Source organism: Rhynchophorus ferrugineus, unplaced genomic scaffold, assembly GCF_030347505.1.
Source record: "Rhynchophorus ferrugineus isolate W39M unplaced genomic scaffold, kcgeb_rfMv2 rfM9, whole genome shotgun sequence".
In the NCBI taxonomy this organism is placed as follows: Eukaryota; Metazoa; Arthropoda; class Insecta; order Coleoptera; family Curculionidae; genus Rhynchophorus; species Rhynchophorus ferrugineus.
Window position 1 is genome coordinate 9028774 of NW_027472588.1, and position 24322 is coordinate 9053095.

Sequence of the window (24322 nt, forward strand, 5' to 3'; positions counted from 1 at the left end):
ATCCATTGTCACATATCGACGCAAAAACTCGGGTTTATTACACTTGATCATCTTCAAACACTGCTCCGAATCATCAAAACTCGTCGTTATTTTTGGTTAAAAGTGAGCTCGCGCGGCACCCACTTTGCACAGAGCTTTCTCATACCCAAATATTCGCGAATGATATGATGTATACGTTCAGTTAATATCTTTAGAGTGTTTGCTATTTCATTCAATTTTAATGTACGGTCATTCAAAATAATTTTGTGGATTTTTTAAAATGTTTTCGTCGGTAACAATCTGTTTTGGGCGTCCACTGCGTTCACCGTCTTCGGTGCTCAATTCACCACGTCTAAACTTAGCATACCAATCCTTGATGGTTGATTTAACTGGGACAGTATCCGAAAACTCGACATCAAGCCAAGTTTTTGCTTCAACTATATTTTTTCCCTTCAAAGAGGCACTATTTTATCAACACGCGAAATTCTTTTTTATATATTTTTTTCACAATAACAGAATTTGCTTCACTCAAAACGCTATATTTAAAAAATTAATGATCCGGCAGCTGTCAAATGTATACAGAATAATATTTTTGTTATGTTTTGCTTACTATTCTTATTTCTCAAAATGGAAAAATGCAATGCAAATGAGGTTGATGCATGAGAGGTTGGATTTCACAAGCTTGGTAAAACCATTAATTCGACTCTCTAGTGTTAATTAAAGCATTGGAAGTAGGAAATTAAGCGATAGTATTCTAATTCGAGGACGTAGTTGAAAGTGAATCCCAAAAATTGAAAGAGACTGCTAAGAAGTTATGTATTCATCATATTCTAAACTATATGACTAATGAAACTATATGGCTTACCCTATCTGGCTTTCATTTTTTCGCGCCTTTTTAAAACTCTCTCAATAGTGTAAATCTGCCTTCAACGGAGTCTTGTTAAGATCAATTGCTTCAGTATTTCCTCCAGCAATTTCAGAAATTCTATACAAATAACGAGTAATATGGCAACTTCATATTCCATATAATGATAGGTTAGATTATGTAAGAACAATTGAACAATAATCTTCACGATAATGTCATAAAACGGCAGAAAACAAATATCCAAAATAAATGTTAAATATACCACTAAATCATTCATGGATCCGTAAGAACGTAGCTTATATATGAACGAAATTATAGATGAACGAAAACAAGCGAAGTTATTTTCTTTGAATATTAAAAATCAAAACAAGATAACAAGCAATACTGAACTACATCGCGTCCAATAAAACAACCAATAAACGACCTAAAGGACGTCGAATATACTGTCAAATGCAGTTTGTAAAAGCGTAAAATAATTCCATCTTATCTTACCCTAATTAAAAAGAAGCAGAATTATATCTGACGCTTCGGAACATGTAATCAAATCATACCTTAATGACAATAATTAGAGGTTATAAACCGGCAAATATTTGATGATTGAGTTTGAGTGATTGCTCTGATTAGAAATTCCGAAGTCACTAAATAGTTAGAAACTGATTGACAATGCACTATACCATAACACACTGATGGAAAAGATCTTGATAAGTGGGTTAACAAAGGATGTAATTAAAAAATAGCTTGCGAAATATAAATTAAGCTTTGATGGGACTATTTCAAATTATTACTCGATAAATATAATTGAAATGTTTGAAATTTTGTTTCACGAAATTTAGTTTTTTAGAAATAGGCCTATTATGGTGTTACCAAAGAAGTGGCAGGAGGTCATCTATCAAAGTGGTATTTGTTATTATTAAATGTTTTATTTGTTATTATAAAATAAAAATTATGTATTTATTATTTATCAGTGATTAATGTTTTAAGTTTATATTAATACATTTCCTTTATCATCATTGTATATTATCCACTTTGAATTAACTGAACAATGAACTAACTTTTGTTTAATTTTATTTTATTAGAGACTAAGTAGAGGCCAATGGGCCTTCATAGATAAGTACCTAGTTTTAAGCCACTGTAGAAGCAAATTGTATGTTAGTCGGTAACGACTAGCAATCGATATTACGTGTTCCTCAACCCAAAAATTGCCAAACAACATAATTAAAACTATTATATTATGTTAATTTTTGAAGTGCCAGTTAATGTTATAATCTACCCTAGTCAAAATTACGTAGTTTTAATTATTTATCGTGCGAATTATGAATTTTACATGCAATAAAATTGCCCGATATCGGAATTTGGAAATAGAATTAATTTTAAACCTACACAAAAGGCGCTCGATATTCAATAACTTTTAATCATAAAATTTAAATTTACTCCACATCATATGTGAATGTACAGTATATTGAAATTTATTTGTAGTTGTGCGCTGACCAGGAATGTATTACGGATCGATCGGTTAATATAGGCACCCAACAAAGGTACCGAAAACATTTTGATTGAGTTTGAAAAATAATGGATTTAAGTGGTTTAAAATAAGCTTACTTTGTAAAGGCATAAATATAGCAAGCAGACAAAATCCTGATAGAGCTGTCAGTCCCACGTTGAAGTACAGCAAGTACATAATCAATATCGTTTCGAGTGGTGCCACCCACAAGTAATGTAGGTACCTCATGCAGTGATCAAACCTAGCTACGTCATTTGACAAGAGGTTTATCATTTGGCCGATGGTAGTTTCGGTGAGTGCTGTTTTGCTCAGTTTTAACGTTTTCCTGTAAAATAACAAATATATATATCACTACATAGTATAAAACAAAGTCGCCTTTTCTGTCCCTATATCCCTATGTGCGCTTAAATCTTTAAAACTACGCAACGGATTTTGATGCGGTTTTTTTCAATAGATAGAGTGATTCAAGAGAAAGGTTTATGTGTATAATACATGCATAATATACTAAGGCAATATTGCTAATTTTAGAGGTTTCTAACGTGATGTCGTAAATTAACCTATTTTTTTAGGCTTATTTAGCAATTAGCAAAAACGCTGCCTAACCCTACGAGTTAGATCAAATTAATGTACTACAGTATTGTACACCCTAAAAAGGTCTACAAAAAAGTCCGCGATGGTATATGTTTATCTTTTAGGGATAACCCACATTAACCATTTTTATTGTTTACTTTTTACGTGAGAAAATGGCTTATTTACGAAGCTATTTTAAGCAATACGGCATTAATCCTTATCGAATTAAGTACCTTAAATACAGTGTGCAATTAATATAGATCAATATGGTTCCTTACAGCATGTAAATTAAACAAATATTTTCGGAGATATTACATATTTAAAATTTGCGTTTAAAAATGTGTAATGTAATAAAAATTGTATGAATTTAGATATTCCAAAGAGAGCAGGAAATCTTCATAGTAAGTATAGGGGAAGAGGAATTGTTTTACTCCAAATTTAATGCGTGCAGGCCAAGGGCAGTAATGAATGAACCAAAAATACTGGATCGATTTTAATCATGTTTTCATTGAGTGACATAGGCATATATATTTTATGCCCGTGCAAAGTCGGAGCGGGCCGCTATGTTTTTATATACAACGTTCATATTTTTTCTGTAGTGTATTTAATTTAGTATCAGCATTGCACCCGTGCGAAGCCGGGGCGGGTCGCTGGTATAATATTAAATTAATATCTCCTATGTGGGTATGTATGTATAAACAGTGCTCAGTTTAGATGCTTAGAAGAGCTGCGATTGTGGGATTTATATATGAAAACCCCAAAAGAACCCCATATTTCATTGGAAACTTCATCTACAACAATTGAAGCTATTTTGAAAGCAAATGATTATCTTATCAATAAAAAAAATATCGTGTATATATTAGGTGCTCAAATTATTTTGTTGATCCCCTGTAGTAATTTTGACAATTATATTTAGATATGATTAGACTGTATTAAATGGCTAGATCATCATGTTGCACTAGTAACCACTATTAACATAATTGTTATAGAAAAAACTAAAAAAAAAGAATTTCCTTGAGTAATGAAGTCAATAAAACTAAAATTATGTGTATCACTGTAAATTGTATTTGTTAAATATCTTGTTTGATTGTTATTGTTGTATAGTTAACTGAACGAACTTTGTTCAAGTTGCTGTATTTGTATTGCTAGATTATCAACAACACTTCGCAAGTTTTTTCGATGATTTGCGCTGTCGGAAGATAGCCAGGTTCTCTAGGATTAATCATTGGTTAAGTGTCCATGATTTCTTTGCCTGAATAATTCAACTTTCTTTGGATATCCTAAACAATTATATGGATTTAATAATTTAATAAACATAAACATTGAAAAACGCAAAATCATCGGCTTTATTTTGATATTTTATCAACAAAAGTTAATTTCGTGGATTGTTTGTATGGATTAAGAAGATTAATAATTCACAAAAACAACAAAACGAATTCAGTAACCGTTTCGATGACTGAAAAATATATTAAAAAATAAGTACGTTGTAACTAAAAAGGTTTAATTTAAAGGAAATAAAGTGAATTTGGAAAAACATATAACCTATTTGCAGATTATTTCCAAAATCGTACTTAGTATGTGAGAAAACTCAACAAAAATGCTTCAATTTTATATAAATTTTGTTGATGTCGAGATAATTATCATTCAATTTACCGTAATAGGTACTAATGAGTTGCGATATGCTTGCTAATGACTAGCTAATGTAAATAGATATCATGAGATATTGATTTATTATATATCTTATTATGTTATGCAAAGTGTTGTTTATTAATATATTGCAATGAGTTTTACTGTGGTTCTTCTTCAGTATGATCGTTGGAAAAAATAAAATTTCCTACATTGCTTCATATTTTCAAAGTTACATAATAAAAACCTGAAAATGTTCAACTATTACACGCTATTTGTTTGAATTAATTAATGGGTTGTTATATAGTAACGCTTGTCGAAGCATTGCATGTATGTCTATTGCCATTTTATGGAAATTACGTTGCTTTATTGCAGTATCTAATTAATAATAATTTTATACAAGATGTTTCGTTGCTCGGATAAGTCATAAATCCGTTACAGATATTTGTAATCGAATTTCTATTCTCGTTATTTACGTTTTGTCGAGTTCGAACCAGTATTTGTTTATTTTAAATATTTATGTTATGCAAATTAGTTTAAATTTCGTTATGAATAATTAACATTAATCCATTTAATGTTTCGTAAACGATTTGCATTGTATTACCTGTAGATTAATGAACAGCAGGCTATCCTCATTTTCATTCCCAGGTGGTGGCAGGCGAGCATGTAGCTGTGGCTGACAACAACAGAAAGAAACGACGCCATGATTAATACTCCAGCATAAAGATACGCTTGTTGTATGGTCACGGTAGTTTGGTTGGGGACGTAGTAGTTCATTAGTTTCCCCAATGCCAACGGTTGGGCTAATCTAAGTATTCATTGAACAATACACATATATATAATAAACAACAATTAGAGTTTAAGTTTATTAGTAATATAGTAGTAGAAAAAATTATGAATTCTATCGAAAATATAAAAATACAGTAATATTATTTTAAATAAAGACTTTTTCTATGATTCTTATTGCTTGTTTTCCTTTCTTTCTAGTTAGTAATAAAATTGGTATTATCTTATATTCGTACATTATGTAGAGGATTCTGTTATATCAAAGATGTTTGATATAAGGTGACCCTTTTTATGGTTTAGAGCAGGGCGGGATCCCTTTAGTTACTACTACTACGAGGGTCACTATTTATATTTCGGAAATTGGCAACACTGGTGTCATCTGACGATTCCATAGTAAAGTTTGACATTTTTGACGATATACGTACAAAGAACATTTTGTCGCACGGACGCTATTTGTTTATTTTATATTTAGTGTTTAATTTTAATTTTTTAGAGTTTATTTTAATATTTCATATTGAAACAGTGTCTCTAGAGGATCGTAGAACAGTAAATTCTCGTTAGTACACAATCATTTGTTTTCCAGAAGTCTTTTGTGAAACAACGAAAACAAACAAGAGACGCCGGATTGTTCTTCATCATGACAATGCGAACTCTCACACATCGGCTCAAATAAGAGACTATTTGAGCACTCAAAACATCGAATTGATGGGTCATAAGCCGTACAGTTCTAATGTGGCACCCAGTGACTTCTTTCTGTTCCCATCCGTGAAGAATAAACTCCGTGGTCAACGATTTTCATCGCCCGAAGAAGCTATTGAAGTGTTTAAAAATCATGTTTTGAAGCTACCTCATTCAGAATGGAATAAATGCTTTGAACATTGGTTTAAGCGTTGTTAAAAATTAAAGTTGAGCCGTTGTACAGAATATATATGTGCCGACATTTTTAAATAAAACAAATAGTTTGATTGTATAAATCGCTGTGAAAGACCTAAAAGTTTTACTTTTCCAGCCATTCAATTAAATCAATGCAAACAATATGAGCCGTTTTCTTCATAATAAAATAACAGAAACATGAGAATAAATTCTAAGAATATAAACTTTTCAATATTCTCTGATTTCAATAACGTGAGTATTTAATTGATTCCGATTCATCGATGCAAGATATTTTGATTTACCTAGTAAAACTGAAATAGGATACTTAAAATTATGACAATTAAATAAAAAAATTGAAAACGTATATTTGCGGAAGCCCGCTAAGTGAAAGTAACACCCCGAAGGAACATTTAAATCCCTTACGATCTGCCGTACTTAAACTTACTCACCCTAAGACGAATTCGTGTATAAAAAGGACCACCCCATAGGTCAGGATCTCTTTCCGGAACATCCGCCACAGCGCTCGCAGCAACAACGGCTCGGCGTGATTCAGCCTCTCCAGCTTCCATTCTTCCTCCAATTTGTCCCCCAACTTGTGCGACTCGTGCTCCCCCAGCGGCTTGTATAAATCATCTTCGCCGAAATCCTTCACCCAACCTTTGTAAAATATCGGCAAGCCCCAACTGCAAACGAACCTCATTTAATGCACCTCAACCATGTTCCAATTAAATGTTGGACAGTTTTAGGGAAATTTCACGAAAATATGTTTGCATTTACTGGTTATTTAGTTGAAACTGGACGCAGAACTTTTTTGATTAATATCTTGTGGCATTTAAATTTATTTAGGATTATTTTAATATCAATTCATCATTTTAATGGTTTCATAAGAAATTTATTAAGTGTGTAAGTAATTACTTTCCTTTTTTGTGTTACAAATATATGCTGCAATGCTTGTTTCCACCGATATTAACCTCAAAACTAGAGAAGTACCGTTGTATTGTAATAACGTTATCGATCACAAAACATAAAAGAAAATATAGAAGTTAAATGGACACACCTTAATCATTTTAACTACCACAGATTTCTTTTCTTCCTTTTAGTTGTATTTTTTTTTCTATTTTTGAGTATAATTGTAAGAAAATTTGTGGTTATGATGTTATTTTTGTAGTATAGCAATATTATTTCTTTAATTCAATTGTGTAATTGTGTACAACATAATGATCAAAGGCATTGTGATAAGAAAAATTATAATTAGGTGTTGCTTGAAACAAAATTAGGATAGCAAAGGGCAAATTAAAAAAATTGCATATATATATATATATATATATATATATATATATATATATATATATATATATAATATGTGTAGTGTCCAATGAAGTACAAAAAATAAATTAGAAATAGACAATTATAAATTAAAATTAGAGTATAAGTTACCACTTGTAAGATTCGATATTGTGTTCTTATGTATTTTGTCCAATACTATTACAAATATTAACTAGTATTTAAATATAATAATTTATTAAAATTCTAATTTCTAATTTCCCCCTGTAGTAAACAAACCCGTACAGGAGAAATAACATTCTAAGTCTGTCTTCTTTTTAATGTTAAGCTGTCGCATTAGTTTTCTTGTTTCGTCAAAAGAAGAAATCCGCTGAAACTCATTGTTTGCTGGCGAAGACTTACGGTGAACATGTTCCAACAATTGAATGTGAACGATTACAAGTGATGGAAAGGATCCAATTGATGGAAAGATGAACTGAATGACAGGTAATCAGAAAATCGAAAAATCGTCAGTGAAATTCTGCTTCAAAGATACGAAAGGAAGTTATTTCGGCATCGAGTACTAACAGGTGATGAAAATGGATTTATTACGAAAACCTTAGGCAATAGAAAATCATGGTTTTCACCTGCCGAAGCCGGCCGATCCACTTCAAGGCCAAATCGCTTTGGTCGCAAGACCATGCGCTGTATCTGAGAGGGCCAGTTTTTTGTTATATATTATGAACTATTTAAGCCTGGAGAATCAGGTAATACTGATCACTATCGACAAAAAATGATCAACTTAAACTGTGTATGGATCGAAAAGTATCCACAATACGCTTATAGACATGATAAGGTAATTTTTCAGCATAGCAATGCCCTGTCTCACACATAAAACCAGTCATAGAAGTGTTGAAATCATTTTGATGGGAGGTTCATCGCACCCAATGTCCTCTCTGGACCTGGCTCCATCCGCCTACTACCTTATCGTATCGATGGAGCACACGGTTGCAGAGCAGATCTTTCGATTTTGAAGAAGTTAAAAAATAGGTCGATAAATAACTTAGCTCAAAGGACAGGCTTTTTTTAAATGGCATTCATAAATTCCCCGAGAGGCGCACAAAATATATTATGTTAATTGTGTTATATCATTAAAATAGCCAATACATTTTAACTATCCATGATAAACAACATGTTTTATTTAGCGAAAAAAAAACAGAAATGAATTAGCGATACATCTGGTAAAGACATACATTAAATACAAAAACTTTACTTGAAGTAAAATATCATTACAGTGATAAAAGCAACGTAAAATGTATTTTAATTCAATTGAATGTTTAAAACTTCCTGTATAAATGTAACTGTTTGAATTTACGACAACTTTATCAAAATAAACAAATATCTTTAAACTATTTGCCGTTAAAGTGGATAATTATAGCTATCATATACGTTTAAATATATAAATATTAAAATATGTGTCGCCAAAAACGTTGTATTGTTGGTATTTGTTATAGTTGGTAAAGGCTAAAACTGGGTAAAGGTGTGAAATTTTCATTTTTGTTTAAGAATAAGATACTCAATATTTGAACTTAGCGTTGATTATGACGTAAAATGTATCAGTTCGGGGTTAATAAAAATGGAGCACTATCAAGAGAACAGATGTATAACTAAAAATTTGGTTTTGTTGATTGAATGGAATTAAAAAGGTCCATGCCATTGTAGTGACCTTGAAGCATGTCGAATTTTACATAGTGGAATAACGGTCTAAAAAATACCCATAAATATAATCCCAGATGTTGAACACTGGCGCGGTGCCAGCAGCGCCAACTAGAACCCGATAACGAATAGCTGGCGGCAACCCCGAGACGTTTATCTGGGATGTTATTGAAGGGTATTTCCAATCATTCAGTAACCTACCATCGTTTGGTTTAACATGGTGTATTTTACGTGGCTGTTATATTTTTTGTTTCAACATTTTCAATATTTTTAATTCGATTCGTTTTCGATTTTACCGTTATACCTTCAACATTACATTCATTCAAACATTTGTTCCTCATTACATTTTATTTTAGTGCTGGAACAATGAACCTTAAATTTCATTTCATTATTTCCAATTCACTTTTTTTTTTTAATTTTTTGTCCAAATTTTATCTCTTTCACAATCTTTTGATTTTTACATCAGTGTTTAATCATCAGCGTCTCGGCTAAATATTTCCTTCGGCGCTATGTTTAAATCATAATGTCTTCCTTCGCTCGCCGTCTCCGTCATATTGGCAGACATTTTGATTTGAAAGGCTTTGGGCAGCTTCGGTCTGATACCGTCGTTATTTGTTTTTCTGAATTACCGTAACGTATGTGACTGCGGATTAGGCACAGAGCAGCTCCAGAAGCTAGGTACCGATTGCAGTCACCGTAGACTCGTCATGTCTTCGCCGAGGTACCAGAATTGCCAACGCCTCGTCGTCGAAGAAAATAAGCTACCACGTCATCGAACAATCGATCCTCCCACAGCGTCGATTACGGGATTCCTGTCCGAAAAATAGCTTGTTTTGAACGTCGACGATGGACCACATTCAAGTGCCAAAGCAACAGTATCTGTAGGACCGAAAGATATCAACAGCCGTACCAGATCGCAACCGTACCAACCACAACAGTTTTGATTTATCATATGTTTCAAAGCTCATTTTATGCTGCACATTTTTGTATTTTTATTTATTTAAAATAATAGTATGCAAAATTCTGGCAGGAGTATTGTAGCGACCTTGAGGCATATCGAATTTTACAGAGGAATAACGGTCTACAAAATACCCAGAAATATAATTCCAGATGTTGAACAGGGGCGGGGTGCCAGCAGCGCCCACTAGAACCCGGTAACGAATGGCTGGCAACCTCGAGACGTTTATCTGGGATGCTATTGAAGGGTATTTCTAATCATTCAGTAACCTACTATCGTTTGGTTTAGACGTGCCACCATCGACTGCCCAGGCCTCGTCTCCAGGTAACACCGCTGCCATCCGTTTTATCTATTTTGTATTTTCCACATTTTTATATTACTTCATTAAATAACAGTCACATAATGTAAACACCACTGTTTCATTTCGTTTTACCTCCATTCACTGAGCGACATCATTTACTCTAAACCACTAGTGATGATATATGAAAAACTTTTTCTTGTTTTTAGCTGTAATTGGCAATGAGTCAGAATCTTAAACTTAAAAACTAATAAAAATTTAGATGAAATATAAGGAGCGTCAAGATAATGTTTGATGGAAGGTATTTGATCGAACCTAAAAAATATCATTTATTATAAGTTACTGAAGCCGTCTGAGATTTTTGTGATTATTGGTAAACACCACCGACGACAATTGAATACGAAAGATATTGATGCTAAAAACAGTAAAATTTTACGTGACAGAATTCAGATTGTTCAACTTGTTGAAATTATTTATTTACATTTAGTTCATAAAAAATAATTGGTCTCTGTTTAAAGGACATTATTTCTGAATGAATATAATTGGATATTGGGATGAATAACTAAAATTGATTTAAGCTAATTGAACTTTTGTTATTTGAAGATGGACAATGCTTATAGTTTATGATATGATGTATGTTGAATAAATTTAACCATTGATGCATAGTAGAAACAGTCAAAAGTATAAACATGTACTTTGCGATCAACTACACATCACAAAATAGTACGACATGAAATAGTGATGCTTTTCTTTATGAACTTTTACCTGATGTCGACAAGGTAAATTAGTAATTATTTAAGCAGACGAAATTATGGGTAACTACTGGTTTATTATTATGAAGAAGCATTCTCAGACTATTGTTCCTCACGATATTTTCATAAAAAACTGAACTCACATCATCGGTTTTAGTCAGTTGATATTATATATTCTTTTGAGTATTATACCATTCTAAAAATCATGATTCAGAGATAGTAAAAAGCGTTGAAATAAATGCATTACTTTTTTTTTCGGTTATTTTGAATGGGACGAAGTACATTTGTAAATATTAATAATCCGTTTGTATTTTATATTAAAAGAAATTATATGAAACTTATTTTTCGTGGTGTACATTTTATTATTTATATTTCCCTGTCTTAATTTGTTGTATTATCGAAATCTTATTAATTTATATATTCTGACAAAAGTATAGGTATGTTAATTGAACGCTTTGAATGGTTTGCTAACTTTTTTGTCCTGTACCATGTCCTCATATTTTATTTTATTTATTTAATTATTTAATATGTTAATATTTAATTTATTATGAATTAAGATGCTAGAATAAATACACAGCTGATAAGAAATCAAAAAACGCTGATTTGCAGTGGCCATCAACGAATTCCACTTCTTTTCCACGGCTATCTATCTCGAAAATAGCAACTTAGCGGTATCAAAAAGGCCCAAATGACCATATGACACCAACAGCAGCCTTAGAAAGCACATTGGAAAGTTAAGACAATCTCTTCAAACGTCAGCTACGAGTATTATATAATTATTAACGAAAATTATAATTGGAGAATGACAATTTGTCTATCGCATGTTGGTTAACAGCGAATAATTTTACTTAATATCTTCTGCTTGGATTAAGAGTTATGATCTTCAAAATTTTGGTACCATAACTGAAGACCTCCAAAAGTGCGTGCTAATAGCACATTTATTTACTTTTTATTGCTTTGCTTTTGTTGTCAATTTATAGCCAATTGTTTTAATTGCAATTGAGAATAGTTTTGTTCAAATTAGGTAATAAATATATTTATTTTAAGCTTTTATTACACAGAGTAAATAAAAATTAATACATTTTCTTCCGTGTATTGGAATAGTAAATGTAGTTAATTTGTTAAAGGCTTAAGCTGAATCGGATTTATCAAAAATAGATGCATTTGAATGATATATCGTATTTAAAAGAGGTCAATATGGAAGGTGATAGTTATACACCCATATTGGTGTCTCCATATTTCTCCCCAAGATAGTATTAGAAATGAAGTCATTCTATTAAGATGCGATAATTAGGGTTGAGTTGAGGAAAAAATCCAGAGACGTGGATGGTTTGCACATACCTGTCGTGTGAAAAGCGAATAAATCCATCATATAATTCTGTGTCCTAATCGATCGACACAAATGGCACTTTCAAAAAAGACATAGACCAGGGTCATAGGGCGTGATCTGAGATATAGGAGACTGATATTATCTAAGGTCAAAATAGTTACGGCTAGCAGCGTATTGGTTGGGAAGTGGATGCAGATAAGTGAATTCAGACGGTAAATAAAGAACATTATCTGAATGTGACGTGGCATTTAGGAAACTCCTCGAAAGAAGCCACATTTATGGAAAGACTTTTCAATTTTGTATCAAGAGTATCACGGTGAACTAGTTTTCAGTGAAAACCTCAATAAATATCATCGAACAACCATCGCATTCACCCGGCATGGCACCCACCAACTTCTTTCTCATTCGAGAACTCAAATTACTAGTTTCAGGTACCCGTTCTTAGCCGACAGAAAGAGAACTGATAAGGAAAACGCGTCTAAAGAAAATTTATCTTATACCAATAAAGAATTACTTGATGATTTATATAAATTATTTCAAATATGTAAGAAACAATATAAATATAGCCTGCATTATTGAGTAATCAAATGAAACGTTTTTTTATTAGTTAAAGATTGAACAATTATTTAATAGTTTTATAAATATCACTTTCTACTGTGCAACAATAGAAGCTTTAATAAAAACAGACACCGCCAATCGACGAAACCGTTTTTCCATCACCTGTTGAAAGATCGTTCACGCACGATTTAGTTTAATATTACGAGACCGTGCTTTTTATTCACTCCGGCCGCGGCAAAAGAAATAATAAATAAATATGGATCACTATCACGATAAAAAGGCGGAGGCGCCTAACAGGATTTTTTGCTACTTACCAAAAAAATAGGTTTGACAAAAAATTGGCCTTTTCCCTGGGATGCTGCGACTTGTTTTTGAACTCGTTCGACTCACTATCATCCATATTCGGCTCAGCAACTGACCGTGCGGTCTTCTTCCTGTGAAATGATCGAACTTATAGTTAATCGTTCGTATTTAAATGAGAATGCGTCGCTTATTTTTAATACATCCGATGCTGTCGAAAAGATTTATTTCCTAATAGGATGTGGTTTTTTTTGCATCGAAGGTTAGTTTATGGATTATCATTTCGAGTAAAAATTGGAAATCCCTTGTTGGGAGACGTATATTTTCTATAAATATGCTTATTTTCCAGAAATTCGACGGATACGCTCGGAATTACTATACTTAATTCATGAAAACGCATAATACATCGTTATTTTTAGATTTTGCGTGATATATTGATGTTTTTATTAGCTCCAATTTAGCTCATATGTTTGAATGTAGAATTTGTAGTGTCTATATCAAAACACTTTACTATGTCTAACACTTTGTATATTTTAGCTACATGTTTGGTCTCATTATCATGTTGAAATGTCGAAATCAAAGACAGGAATATCATTAAGATCTCTTGACGGTGATCATATGACGGTACTTGGCAATCAAAACATTACCATCCTGAGTTATTACCCAAATTATGAGATTATTAATTCATAACAGCCATACCTAACAATTATTTTAAATTGTAGGATTTAAATAATTTGGAATCAGTAACACAGGAGAAGAGAGTGCTACCCACGACTAAGCAGCTAAAACTGGTAAAGCCTTAGGAACTTTTCTGTAATCGTTGCTTTTGTAAAGCGTTTTTCTCTTCAAGATCATATTTGATGATAGTTATTCAATTAAGGTGCTAGAATCTATAAAGAAATAAAAAAACGCGCAGTTGCAGAGGACATCCACGAATTCCTCTTCTTTTCTCTGCTAATACCAGTTATTTAGATCGAAAACACAAAAAACAGCCCCAAACAAAATAATAGGTGAAAATCAGAGAGTGCTATCTCAAAAATAGGAACTTAACAGTATTCAAAAGGCCAAAAAGGTCACATGACACCAGTGGACAAGACAGCAGACTTAGAAAAAACATTGAGAAGTTAAGAACATCTCCTTAAATGCCAGCTATGAGCTGACGATGATGGTTATTTGAAATGAAAACTTATTATATAATTTTTAACGAAAATTCTAATTGAAGAGTATTAATTTGTCTGTCACAACAAATAAGAGCGAATAATTTCACTGAATATCTTCTAATTGGATTACGAGTTACGATCTTCCAGGTTTTGGTACCATAACTGAAGACCTCGAATGTTGAAACAACTATATTTGTTTTCTAATAGCACTTTTATTTACTATTAATTGCTTTGCTTTGCTTCTTAATTTATACCTAATTGTTCTAATTGCAACCGAGATTAGTTTTATTCATATTAGGTAATAAATATGTCTGTTGTGAGTTTTTATTATTTTGCTTATATATATTTCCCAGAGTAGATACAAATTAATAAATTTTCTTCCGTGTATTGGAATGGTTATATTCAGAGAAGTATTTGTTTATTCTTGTTGTTATTGCAATTTTAAAACAAAATGCGTTATTACGTAATAAGTGAATCGAAATAATAAATATTTATAAACATTTTATTGTCACTTTCTTAATTTTATATGGAAATTTGAATAATGCGATAGTGTATAGTCAAACACTAAGGTTACATATTATTTTAAATAGCACATTTTGACATACTTATATTTTTATGACCGTAAAATATTAAGGTTAGTCTTTGATTGAGTTTTGCCTTGTTTTATAAATAATTTAACATTATTTTCAGCGTAAAAATTATTATTCACCATATTTTCATATATTGAATTTGCAGTAAACTTATTGCATATTAATGTTAAAATGAATTTATAAATTAAATTAAATGAATTAAGGAATAGTAAGAGTGTCAACTGTCGACAACACATGTTTTTTGGGTGTTATATTATATAAAAAAATGTCGCCCGTGTAATTTTAAACCGTCACATTCGCCTGACTTATTATTAAAGGTCCGTCGATTGTCAGCAGGGAAAGCTTTGTTCTAATTTATAGTTAGTGCAGTTTTAAGTCTTGTTCAAAATGTGGTGTAGTAGGGGGTCGACTTGGAATTGGAAGTTTGCAGCGGTTTATTCAAATTTTCCACTCATTTTCGAACTAAAGGCATTGGTACAAGTACATCGAATTCTATACGACGTGTCTTCAAAATCAGAACCAGCAGAATCTTCTATGCGCTGCTGATGTTCGATCGGTGTTATGTTAAGAGCCCCTAATACAAAATTTGGGAGTAGGACGAATTCCTAAGAGACATACCTCCACACCCTTCAGATGTTGTGTTCAAACTTGATTTTGAATAAACATAAACCTTCTTTTGTATTTTTAAATGTTTGACTGATTGGACAAAATCTGTTGGCAACTTTAATGTTTGGATATAAAATCTTTATTCGATACGGTACTACATATAAAATATTCACTTATAATTAACATATAAATTTATTAATAATCAACAAATCCATTAGGTATTTCAAAAGACTCAACCTTCAACTAACCATAAAATTTTTTAAACGTTATTTTATTGCATGACATTTTGATAAACATAAACAAAATGGTTTTAGTGGGACAAAACAGAGGTAGGTGACATTACAGACCAGAGAGGAATGAGTGTGTTGGTCATATCTACATAACTAAAAATGAATCGCTGAACTGTATGTACGCACATAACTTCAGAATATCTGCGTACTTGTCAGGAAAAAGTTTGTAAGAAACCGAAAACAGTAGGGATATTTTCACAAATATTGACAGAATTGGATTAACGTTCAGTTGTTCAGTTTCTACCATTGTTCACGCTGCTATATGTTAATGTGTAATGCATGTGTAATTAATTCAACAATTTCTCCGACAAAACACTCACTTTTTCGTGAGTAAGGTAGTAAAAAGCTGTGTAATTATCTAATAGTAGTTTATAGAACGTGTTGTTGTGTTCATTATCATCAGAAAACGGTTTGTATAAAAATGTAGACTTCTTAATAATAAGAAAGTGACACAGAAGACAGTTAACAAAACATTGATACATTCATGTTTTATTTTAAATCGATTTCTGAGTGTAAAGGGACTCATTAACAAGCTTAGCATTTGTTATATTAAATAAAAAAATGTAGGTAGGCGCATAACTTCAGAAGGATTGCATCTAACATATTTGGCTAATTCTGTTTTGGTTGTGTGCGTACTTGTCAGGAAAAAGTTTGTATGAAACCAATTATTAGAGTGAGACTGAAAACAGTAGGGATATTTTCATAAATATTGACAGAATTGAAAGATTAACGTTCAGTTGTTCAGTTTCTACCATTGTTCACGCTGCTACATGTTAAGGATTAATTAATTCAACGATTTGTCCGACAAAACACTCACTTTTTCGTGAGTAAGGTAGTAAAAAACTGTGTAATTATGTAATAGTGTATATAAATTCCCAAATTCATTGGGTTTCATAATTTACAATTCAAGGTTGGATCGATGATAATGTCGCCACGCAATTTTTATCAACTGAATCTATGCAATGGAGCAAGACTCGCAGTTAAAAGGTTGGCAAACAAAGTTTGAAGACGAGGTTGTGCTAATTCCAAAGATACCAACTGACTTTCCTTTTAAATTTAGGGAGCCTGGCTGGGCAGCTAGGTCGATTATTGATATTTATTGTGTTCAAGATGTCATTAAAACTGTTGTGGAGCATTATTTTATTGATTCAGTATTGTAATCATGAAAAAATTACAAAATTCTTTCAGCTAGTTGCTTTTTCACACACCGTATTCACCAGACCTGGTATCCGGTTTGTATTCGAAACATCTAATATTGAAAAAATAAATTAATGTTAATCTATGATATGTTTTATTTTTGTTTTCGACTTTGAATTGTTGATTTTAAAATATATGTATTCTATTTATAATGCCTCATATTAAATAATATTCAATAATTGTCAGGCCTGACACTATCGTTCTGGATAAAAATATCTTTCAAACGATACGTGTTAAAGTTTCGTGCTATTACAAATGTCTTACAAAGTTACAGCGATTTTAGTTCAACAACCTTTGATATTTTGAAAGCAATGGATAACAAATAATGTTAGTGTTGATTAAAAATTGTTTATTTCATGGAAAATACACCACTGTGTGTTTTTGTAACCTGCATCTTTTAGTTTGTGTTTGACATTCATGGACAGCAAATAACCCTTCGGGTTTTTGGCAAAAATGAAAAAAAGTGATTTCCATGTGGTAATAAATAGCATCATATTAGCCGGTTACAACCAAAATAAAACAACATGTTTTCGGATGATACTTTCAACTTGATCTAAAATCAAAGAGATTAATTTGTCACAGTCAAAGTTGATTAAACTAAATTAAATTAACAAAGTGCCGATTATATTAAATGTATATTTTTTTTATTCAATCTATGTGTTTTAAGAATTTTTAAAATATTATTTTATGGTATCAGTAGTAAGTATTAATAAAAATAGTAAAGCATAATTTTTACATGCCTTTTTTTCAGGTTAGTGGAAAAAATGCTTGTCTATCAAGAAGAAAATGTTTAATTACCACATAATTAAATTATCCAATAGTGAAATATTTTTGTAAGTTGAATATTTGTGTAACAATGTATATATATATATATATATATACATGTTATGAAAGAAAGTCACTAAATCACACCAACGTGGAAGCAATACAGCCTTGGATAATACGTAGGAAATCTGATTTAAGCCAAAGCACACGAACTTGTATAGTATATAAGTGTTGTTTTAAAATTTGGCTTAAGTTAGTCTACTCTAACTTCAGTTTGTAAAATACATACTGATCCACCGATCTCAAGAAGCACTACTGATGCAATGTATTTTAAAGGTACAGCGGTTTTATTATCACACAAGGATCCAATATCAGCCACAAGAAACCTTCAACTTTATCTTAACAAAGTTGAATTGTGATTGAAAATGTGGCGTATTAAAAGCAACTGAGACAATATGTGACATTCAACCTTTGTAGAAGAACATACCCTTCATTAAAATTGAATAATCATGAACTTGAATCGCAATCAGACGATGTTAAATATCTGGGCGTTTATAAATGCGTTTCGATCGACGTTTGACATGGAAAAACATACAGTGACAAAACGCAAACAGCTTGGAGTTAAACTGAACCAAATGTACTGGCTCATAGGGCGTAAATCTAAATTATCCCATTTAGGCCTATGGTATGTAATTGTGGGGTACTAATAGCAAATATGACATAGACATTCTCCAGAGGTTCCAGAATAAAGGGTTGCGAGTCATCGTCGATGCCCCATATTACGTGTCCAACAAACTGATTCAGCGCAAATCCCCGTAGAACCCATAACGAGTGAGAGTCGGAGTGTTAGTGCGAACCACTCTTAAAGACTATTAGTGCATCCCAATGCACTTGCCAAACAGTTAAATATGCGCGATGACAATGAAGTGCGTAGGCTCAAACGTAAACTACCATACGAACTGATTAATTGACACATGAGTGAGATTTAATAATCTCTAGAAAAAGCTAAAATAGCTTTTATAATAAGTTCAGATAGACTTTAAAATAAGTTAGAATAATATTTAGTATAAGATTTAGATTATAAGTTGTACAGCAGATCACTTACTGAAGTGATTTTTTACATGTCAGGATGGTTATATTATATAACTGAAGTCCTATAATAATACTTATTCCCCACGGGAGTAATGATCCCACAGTTCTCTTGTTACTGTATTGATAGAGGTAGAATGGAACTACAGTAATATACTTATTTGTAAAATAAGATTGGACTAAACCCATCTATTTAAGATGTCAATAAAAACAATTTTGCAAGCCCTTTTCGAGATGTCATTTTTTACCTTGATAATAATTATCCAAAGTAATCTAACCATCACCAACAAACCAAACGTCACTTTCAAACAATGCCGATATTACTGAAAACGGCACCGTAATAGACGGTCGTTTCTTCACAGTCATTACCTAAAACGCTTCAAATGGTGGGACTCGCCGATTTGAACGCTTTAAACGAAAAATTCAATGAAAACGATAATCGTCACCTGGTTTATCAACGGCCACTACGATCGTTACTAGGTCAAATTTGGCAAAAGTATAGATCGGTTACTAAACGTCGCGGATTTCTCGGAATCGTGGCGAGAATTGTGACTTCGTTATGTCTGTTATGACAACAATGGCAGTTTTCTTTAATCGGTTTACTCTGTTCATTTTCACGCCGTTGTCGGTTATTTAATGGATGTCGATCGTCTCTCTTGATCAGTGTTGTATGAACATAATTACATCAATGAAATAATAGTCATACGAGGGCGGTTTCATAAGAAGTGACTTTTTAATTTCCCGATCTGTAACTTTAAATGTATTGATATTTTTGTATGAATCGATGTTTTGTTATACGTATCAATATTTGCCACAGTTACCATCTATTAATACAATACTGTGTGTTTTTGCAACCTGCCTCTTTTAGTTTGTGTGTGACACTCATGAACAGCAAATAACCCTTTGGGTTTTTGGCAAAAATGAAAAAAGTGATTTCCATGTGGTAATAAATAACATCATATTAGAAAAGAAGCAAAACACATTACAGCCAAAATAAAACAACTATGTCATACTAGTTAGTCGGATGATACTCTCAACTTGATCTAAAATCAAAGAGATTAATTTGTCAGACAATCATAAAGATAATTTGGACCTATGGGATTCAAATATGGGGCTGCACTAAAAATTCAAATCAACTAGTCATCCAACACTGTCAAAACATAATTCTTCGATTATTTACCAATGCCTATCGCTAAGTAGCCAATGAAGAACGGCACGATGACCTGGAAATCAAATGGATTTGCGAAGTTATCCAAGATTTAGCCTTAAGAAGAACACGAAAGAAGATCACTAAATCATACTATCGTGGAAGCAATACAACTAATGGACAATGCGCAGGATATCAGAAGATAATATAATAAAGATGTTATCCAAAAAAAGAAATAAAATATGCTAATAAATATCGCCAAAGAATGATTGATTATTGGTGAGTATTATTTAGAGCTTCTGGACATATTTGACATTGATTAGAAGGAAAACGACTTAATTTAGCGAAGAAGAAGAGGTTCTCCCATCAAGAAAATGTTATAATAGATCCAAATACGCGTAGTCACCATTGCAACTATTCATATATCGGGCTACGAACTGGTATGCCATCCAGCATATTCTCCAGATTTATGTTTCCGCGACCATTTCCTGTTTTCAAACCTGAAAATGTACCTCGATGGAAAGAGATTTGGGCCAAATGAAGAGGTCATCGCTGAAATAAAGCTCCTTGAGAAAATCCCAATTATTCGGAAGGAATACATAATGTGGCGTTATGCCTAAAAAATCATTTAAAAAATGACTGATTTATCGAACTGGCTTTGATTGTTTTGTCGGGAATTGAACTGCGAAAATTAACTAAGTGGCAGTTTTCTATGAAGCTTGATTTTCATAGTTAGATAATAATATTTCGTTATATAAATATTTAAAAAACTAATCCACGCGAGTAGCTTCAGCACTTTTGTGTTATTTAGCGACTTTAAAAGTATATTTATTTAATTAGGAATATATATATATATATATATATATATATATATATATATATAAATTTTTTTAATATGCTTAGTGAACATTTAACAAAATAGTTATATAAATAAAATTATCTTGTTGCCATAACAATAATACTTTCCTGGGAATTTGTTAAAATGTGTTAAACAAAACAGTAATTTAGTACTTTTTTATTTATATTGTTTTATATTCCGGTAAACCATGTTAATCTACTAATTTTTCTGATGTTTTATCAGATGTTATTTGTTGATTGCGGATATGTTTTGGTTGGTGTCCAAAACTATAACAATAATAAATGATCAATAATATATAATCTATTCAAAGTTTTTTTAGTAACGCGTCGTGGATATTTGTGACGTCGAAATATTACAATGTTGCCGCATCAATTCTGAGTTTTAATTCAGTTTGTTTTGACATACAACAAAATTCTAATCTAAATAAAAATATTAAACAGAAATGTTAACAAATATAATTTATTTTAACATTATAGTACATGTAATATATATATATATATATATATATATATATACATATATATATTATCCAAGGAGTTAAAACTATAATTAAGAGCACAGGTATAATAGTTTGTAGATTAGAATTGTTTTGTTTACATTAAACCCTTTTCCATACCATGAGGTAGAGTTTCTAAGCGCATTTTTTATGTAGTGTTATCCCCCTGGAAGCCTAATCCACCTAATTAACAATTGTATATCTGAGAAACGTATTGTATTTTCATTCGAGATCATATTTACTTTTTACGTTTAGCTCTTGTTTCCTTCGATGGTGTGTTTATTTGGCAAGTCATCTTGTTATCACTGTACTTTTATTTCTTCTGCTACTACCTGTGTACACCATTCTTGATTAAATTAATCACTGAATTTTGTTTAATGCATTTACCATACCTAAAAAGCAGTTAGTATTCATTTTCTCATCATACGTTCTAACTTAATGCTTAGTTTTCGGCAATATTGTAATGTTTGAACGTCACAAATATCCACGACGCACTATTAAAAATCTTTGAATAGACTATATTCTATATTTGTCTCTATAGCAAAAAATCTTGTATTGGTATAACTATAATTGTCGTCCGTTGATATTTAATCTAAACTGTGAATTTGGCCTTTTAGGAAAACAGGTCTTAGTGCGTCATACTGTAGAAATGTTATGCTTAAAAATAGTAATATTGGTGGTCCGGGTGCTATCATATTTTTACTTAATGTTTAAAGGAAAAAAGCAATTCGTTGAGCTTATGGAGTTTATGGTTGATCAACCAGTCTTGTGCGGTATCACTGATTGTGGGAAGACACAACATATATTTTGTAGTGTTTAAGAACTATTACATAATTGTCTTTTATCGTTATTTCTATATACTAATAAAAAAATTCTCAATCTTCTTCAATTATGTTATTGAGAAAGACCACACATATTTTCATAATTTTAAAATTATTCAAAATGAAATCAGTTTCAAAGGTATCTTTATTCATATAATTTTTAAATACTAATACATTTTGATTGATAACGTTTTATTATTTTTTTGAAATTGAAACTTCAATTCCGCTACAGTAGAACTTTCGAAATGAGATTTTTTGCTTTCAAAAGTGCTACGGCATAGCTTCATTGACTTGATTGATTGACTAATCATTGACTTCATTATATTCTGTTATTCAATGGTAACTAATAGTGGTGGAATACTTCTTACAGCTTCTTTCTTGGTTTTAAAATTTCTTTTTTAATTCTTTTCTAGTCTTAATAAATAGCATTCAAATATTAAATATTAAAAAAATTGCAAATTGAACATTCCATCCATTTATAAAATACCAAATAGTTGCAGCTAGTATTGTTCAATTATAAGATATAGAACTGATATGTATCAAATGTCTAATCTTCTGTCTAAATGTCTGTCTTTCTAATGTTATATATCGATTATGTAGCAGTATTTTTTTGGTATATTTTAAAGTCTTCTTTTACCAACTCTAATATCAGGACTGGACCTACAGTTTAACATTGGCTCCGAACCACGGTCCTCGGCATTAAGCCTACCGACTGGCGAGTGACCCACTTAGAAATCATCCTAGAAGACATCCGGTCTTACCCAGTCTAGTTAGTGGCGTGACTGGGATCATTTTCCTTGTCGAATTCTACATTCTTGCCTAGGATAATCACAGATATTAAACTATCACAAACATAAATTTACGACCATGCCCCCAGCAGGATTCTAACCCGAGACTATTGCAACAGTAGGTGGACCGTCCTGTCGCCTTGCGGCCTATGTAGCAGTATTAAACCAGTACTCAGTTTATTGTTATTGAACCAACCCCCAAAAAAATAGTTTAATAAAAATTTTATTTAATTTTTATTATTAATATAGTATCTGACGTAATATTGATATGTTTTAAAATATATTATATTATAATTATTATTAATAATTGTTAAACAGTTTTATAATTAATACATATTAATTATATTATATATATTGTGTAGTTAGACATCAGAAAATGTATATGTGGTTTCTATTTATGTGGTTAAATGTTAACAGTAATATTCATTCTTTACCACATGATGATAAACATAACGCTGCAAGAAATCTCTTCCTATTCATTATACATCCGCATTGATTAATCTAAGAAATATGTCTATGAATGAACATATTACGATACTCATTTAATTGTATACCGCGAACTATTGTTACTCATAAATAATTACATACCAATAAATACATCATAACATTATTTTGTCTAAACTGTAGTTACTATATACACATTCAATATTTAATCTATGTGGGTTTTAGAGTTGCAAACCTGTAGAAATTACCTGAATTACCTAATTATTTAGAATACTTTTAATTAGACTGACTCTGCTTGAGTGCAAACATGATTTTGTTTGATTTATACAAAAATGCTGATAGGAAATATTTGATAATATATATTAGTTCAACGTTTTAGACTAGTACATCATATTGATACCGATATTGTGCGTTTGAATGAGATCTGTGTGGTAGTATGAGATCTAATCTAAGTAAAAAATATACGAAATTGAAAAATAATATAGAAATAAAAATTATTTATCAAAATTCAGGTGCGATCTTCAGAAATTCAGTTTTATGTCGGTGAAAATCACACTGGGCTATATCTTGTGAGATATCAGGTTGATCGCTTTTGCGGCAGTTATTTTACAAATTTACTTTGAAAATAACGCTAAAAATGTTATGAACTGATTTAAAACATGTATGCACTTCTTGAGGCGAGATTCTATAACTAA

The 24322-nt window shown here is 31.5% G+C and overlaps 1 protein-coding gene across 2 annotated transcripts in view; it reads right to left on the bottom strand.

Annotated features, from left to right (window-relative positions):
* LOC143202196 (putative multidrug resistance-associated protein lethal(2)03659) overlaps positions 1-24322 on the bottom strand; it is a 66118-nt gene that overhangs the window by 35936 nt on the left and 5860 nt on the right. The window contains exons 2-5 of one of the 2 annotated variants that reach the window (XM_076413514.1): positions 13390-13509; positions 6650-6883; positions 5146-5349; positions 2444-2670 (exon numbers count right to left, since the gene is read on the bottom strand). In XM_076413514.1, coding sequence (XP_076269629.1) covers positions 2444-2670; positions 5146-5349; positions 6650-6883; positions 13390-13475 — 751 coding nt within the window. In that variant the 5' untranslated portion in view covers positions 13476-13509. Of the gene's footprint in view, positions 1-2443; positions 2671-5145; positions 5350-6649; positions 6884-13389; positions 13510-24322 lie in introns of those variants that run through there. The other variant, XM_076413515.1, reaches the window with a different exon arrangement.